This window comes from Neospora caninum, chromosome XI (genome assembly GCF_000208865.1).
Source record: "Neospora caninum Liverpool complete genome, chromosome XI".
In the NCBI taxonomy this organism is placed as follows: Eukaryota; Apicomplexa; class Conoidasida; order Eucoccidiorida; family Sarcocystidae; genus Neospora; species Neospora caninum.
The window spans coordinates 4,262,692-4,267,323 of record NC_018397.1 but is presented as its reverse complement, the minus strand read 5'-3'; the positions used below and the strand labels follow the sequence as shown (position 1 = coordinate 4,267,323).

The following is a 4,632-nucleotide window of genomic DNA, read 5'->3' as shown; positions in this document are numbered from 1 at the left end:
TGCTCTTGGATCATATATTTCATGGATCGGCCTTTTTCGTTGAGCGCGTCTTACTTTCTTCCTAATCTGGGCGATACACCGGATAGACGACTCTATGCTGTCGCCTCAGGCATATATACTCCGGCCCTAGAAATTTGCGTCACGTGTGTAGAGTCCATCGACCAGTTCGAGGAAATCTCTCATTGAAACTCAGCATTCGTTTCTTCCCGATGAACAGATGCCCCAGACCTCGACAGCCGGTGCTTTTCCCTTTGCGTTCTGAGGCCTCTGGTCTTGCTAGAGCCTCACCTGGCCACATCAGACGCAACCACGGGCCGCCGCCAGTTCCTCGTGCTCAGGTGTCTCCTTTTTCTTCCCATTTCGATTCTCAGCGGGAAAAGCACCCCGCGAAGAACAGTCACTCTGTCTCGCTGCTTTCGACTTTTTCGACTGCCGTCAAACCAAACGCTTTATCTCCTGGGAGTTGGTGCACTGGTTCGCGCCCCGCCAGGATCGGCCTTCGTGGTTGGTGCCTCGTACTTCTTTTTAGAAACCTGTTCCTTGCCAATCTGTGGAACAACCCTGTTTCCTGCATGCTTCTTTCGCGACGCCTTCCCATACTGGGACGAACACAAACGAGCACCGAGCCTGCATTTTGCTCCTTCCCCCGTTTCAGCCCTTCTGTCCTTCGTTTTCGCCGTGACTTCACACATTCGCATTCTCCCGTGGATCACTGGAAGCACGGGCTCGCGCATCTTTCGAGGCCTTCATTCCAGGCGGCTGCCTACCAACCTTGTTTTCCAGCAGCAACGATGACGGCTGCGTCAGACACCCCTCGGCGTCCAGTAATCGGCACACACAGCGGCAAGTAAGAAACTTTGTATTTTCCCTCGTGCCTCGGGACAAAAGTGAACGCCAAGTCGCCTTTTCTGATGCAGAGTGTGTGCTCTCGGGTATCGAGACGCGCGGATGGAGTCCCCACAGAGAGATGTGGCCCAGGCGGTGCGCACCAAAAGACTTGCGTCTTCAGTGGCAAAGACGCTCCGGGGCTGCGCTGTGGTTCTCAACAGACAGGCAGATGTTTTGCTCATGCGTCGACGGCACCCTGTTCCACCATTACGGCCTGAGACAGCACAGACGACGGCCGGGGGCCCTACCTAAGCGCACGGGCACAGCTGCTGCGAGAGAGCTTTTTTTCTGTAGAGGGCTGGGGGCATCGGTGGTGAACATGTTCACTGGCGCTGTGAGTGCGGGTCCGGCATTTCTTTGATCCTTTGGCGCGCACACGCGACTTCAGCGAGGGTCGTATTTTTTCCTTGGTTCTGAAAGCTCCGTGTCTGTGGCGCTTTCTTCGCTCAGGTTCCACGAGGACGAGGTGCTTGCGACAGTCATGCTTCTCAGTTTGCCCGAGTACCAGAATGCACGAATTGTTCGGTCTCGGGATCCTGCAGTTCTTGCAACGTGCGACATCGTCGTGGACGTTGGTGCTGAATATGCTCCAGAGAAACTCCGATTTGACCATCACCAGAAGAGCTTTACTGCGACGTTCTATGACGCGATTCCGGGAGTCAACACGAGTGACCGGGTGGACACCAACGGAGGGAAGGAAGTCAGTGGCGAGGCCTCGTCGAAAAGCTCCAGAGCTGCAGAAAGGAAGACTGCTGTCACAAAACTCAGCAGTGCCGGTCTGATCTACAAGCACTTTGGGAAGGAAATCTTGCGACATCGATTTGGTACGGATGGCTGGGAGCAGTATATTCGCGCAGTTTTTCTGAATCCTGACCTGTTGAGTCTCCGTTTTTCATTCACCCTAAGGGGTTGTAGAGGCGCCCCCCCCCTCGGAATCCCCAGTGCAGGAAAACCTTTCGTTGCGGAGCAGACGTGAACACAACGCACACCGACAGTGTCACGGCACACACGTAGGACCGGCTGCCTGCTCACGCCGGCACGTAAATGACAGGAAAAACTGCGGCCACCTCTCGTAATGTCCATTCCACCTCCGTCTGTCTGAAGGCCAGCTGGGTGGGCGACTCTTTCGCTGTGACTGTCTGGACTCGTCTACGGTGATGTCATCGGAAGGGAAGGAAGTTCGGTTACCTCAGCGCCCCCAGGAGCAGAGTTCGTGAGGGACAGCGCGCTTCCACGACTGCGCGTGTGCATCCTTGCGGCGTTTGCGGCGATTTACTCCATCTGCTTCGGGGTGCTTTGGTTGCTGTTTTCAGGAGTGAGCTGCCCAGCGTTGCTGGACTGCGTCTTCCACCGGCTGTACACGTCGTTCGTTGAAGCAGTGGATGCAATCGACAATGGTGTGTCCATTGCGGCCGATGGCAGCTCCCTTTTGTACAAAGACAGCACCAATCTCAGCTGCCGCGTCTCCCGTTGTTATCCTCCATGGAACTTGGAAGACCTGAGGACAACTCGACCTCACCTCAAGCGCCTGCGGACTGATGACGCGAATCTCTATCCCGCCGATGTAGAGGGCGGATCGGTGGAAGAAGTCCTCGGCTTCAGAAAAGCCATGAAACTTGTGGATTCCGAGTTTGAAGACGCAGTCAGTTCCATTGTTGATGTGTGGCTTCCGGCAAGACAGGTCGTGCTTGACGCAGTTCAAGAGAGAACCAAGGTTCATCCTTCTGGGCGAATCATCAAACTAAAGCAGTGGTGCCCGTTCCAGGTAAAGAGAATTTTCTACTTCACGGGTTTCAGTCCCTTTGGGCCGGAAAGCAAAGTTTGTTTCAGTTTGCCGTTGCAATACACACTTCACGCGTGCGGCTGCTACTGCCTCGTGTACAACACGTGGACCCCTGAGAGCCGGAGAGTGATTCTGCCTGTAAAAGTGGAAACCGGAGACACCGGAAAAAGGGACTGGGCCGCGAAAAGGTGCACAGACTACGGCATGACTTCGTATTGACGTCGATCACGCTCGTGGTCGAGGCATCGATTCTTCGCCGGCTGGGTCCGGTTGGCTGCCGAACCTCTCAGTTTTACGTTTGCGTACGCCCATCAACGGGATACAAACGGTCCAGCCGAGTTAGACGGTCACCCGCTGCGTGGACTGCTCAGAGCCGTCCATCTGCGTGGCTATTCACATCCGACCATGTCTGTGTTTACGTTTCCATGCGGCAGGAGCACCTTCATGAGATCGAAGACGAGTTACAGGTGGATGCTCCCGTGCTCTTCTGCCTCTATCCGGATATTAAGGACGGAATTGTGGAAGGCTGGCGCGTGTATGCGGTGACTGAGAAGGACCAGTTATTCAAGTCTCGCTTGCCGCTGTTAGAGAAGCTGCGAGGTCTACGGGATAGCGAGTTGGGCGAAGCCGTTCTCACGGATGAGCGGACCGACAAATCGGAAGACATGAAAAGCTCGGACTTTATTCACTGCCATGCAACCGGATTCATTGGTGGCGCAAAAACGCTGGTAGGTTTCTCTTTCTGTGTCGCAGACTTTTTTAATCTGGGCCTTACTTGCAATAGAGGGACAAACTGCCACACCATAGATCACTATGTGTCACTCCAAGAACCTAGGACAGTCTGTCAATAGGATGTCTGTTACTCAAAACGCCGCTTTGTCAGCACAGGTCTCTTAGAAGAACCGAAGGTGCCTGTAAGCTCTCCCGCACCGACGGCCCGAATGTGACTGCCTGCCTGTGAGAGAGCTTTGCGACTGATGCACGGAACAGACATAAGCTTGTGTACATGCTCGATTGTAGAGGGGCTCTGTGAGATGAAGGACTTGCGGCGTGCGTGGCGCAACCTGATTTGGGTTGTGGTCACGAGAGATGAATCGGTATATTTCCAAATTTATCTTCATGGCTGGTTTTGTAATAAGCTTTGTTTATTTCCTTTTTCCTCCTGGTTCTTATGTCTTTAGCCCGCAGCAACGGCAATGGCGAAGCTCACCATGAAGGATGCCGGCTTGTGCTAGAGAAGGAGCGCATGCCACACCCAAGGCCAACTTGCGTTTCGTCGCTTTTTCTAGTTCCCAAATCCGACGCTGGAGCCTGTGTCTACGCCACCATCTCAGGTGACCCGCGTGCCTTGTGGGGTTGTAGTGGTCAAGTTCTTGCAATTGGCGTGTCTGGATCTGGCTCTCCGAGGGCGAAGATAGTCGCAAAGTGCAGGAACTCTGGGGTGTTTGTTGTACGAGTTGCCTTCAAGTTGCCTTCAACATCTCATGCCAGCAGAATGCGTTGCTATTGAAATAGGATCAGGGAGGAAACTGATTTTTTTGTGTCGGCGCCATGGGTTCAGTAGACTCTGACTGCAAGGAGAAACAAACGAGTCGTACTCCAGTCGTTTTGGGAATTGAATCTTGTATTTTGCTGGGACCGGATAGGCTCGTGCTCTGGATACTAACTCACCGTCCCTGTTGAAGTCATGAGGTCACTGTTGGAGGTCAAGCGATAAGGTAGTTCGCGTTATACGCGTTTTGCGCAGGACGAAAGTGGCGAGTGTCTTTCGTGGTATCAATGCGGCTTCATTCAGCGAATATAACCGAAATAGTGAGGTTTCCTGGACATTAGGAAAGTGTACAGTGCGCCTTACAGTCGGTCATACGCTTTGACTTTTTTTTGTCAAAAAACCTTGAGCTGTTTAATGGTCGTCGCTGGCAAGTGCTGGAGTTCCGCGAGGCTGCCAGGTGTTCCTGCTG

General features: G+C 53.5%; 1 protein-coding gene across 1 annotated transcript; it reads left to right on the top strand.

Annotated features, from left to right (window-relative positions):
* Positions 1 to 791: 791 nt before the first annotated feature.
* NCLIV_057990 (hypothetical protein) lies at positions 792 to 3,906 on the top strand (the record flags this gene model as incomplete). Its single annotated transcript, XM_003885355.1, has 5 exons — positions 792 to 847; positions 1,339 to 1,712; positions 2,202 to 2,653; positions 3,106 to 3,399; positions 3,853 to 3,906. The coding sequence occupies 5 exons, from the start codon at positions 792 to 794 to the stop codon at positions 3,904 to 3,906; spliced, it is 1,230 nt and encodes a 409-aa protein (XP_003885404.1).
* Between the last annotated feature and the right edge of the window lie 726 nt (positions 3,907 to 4,632).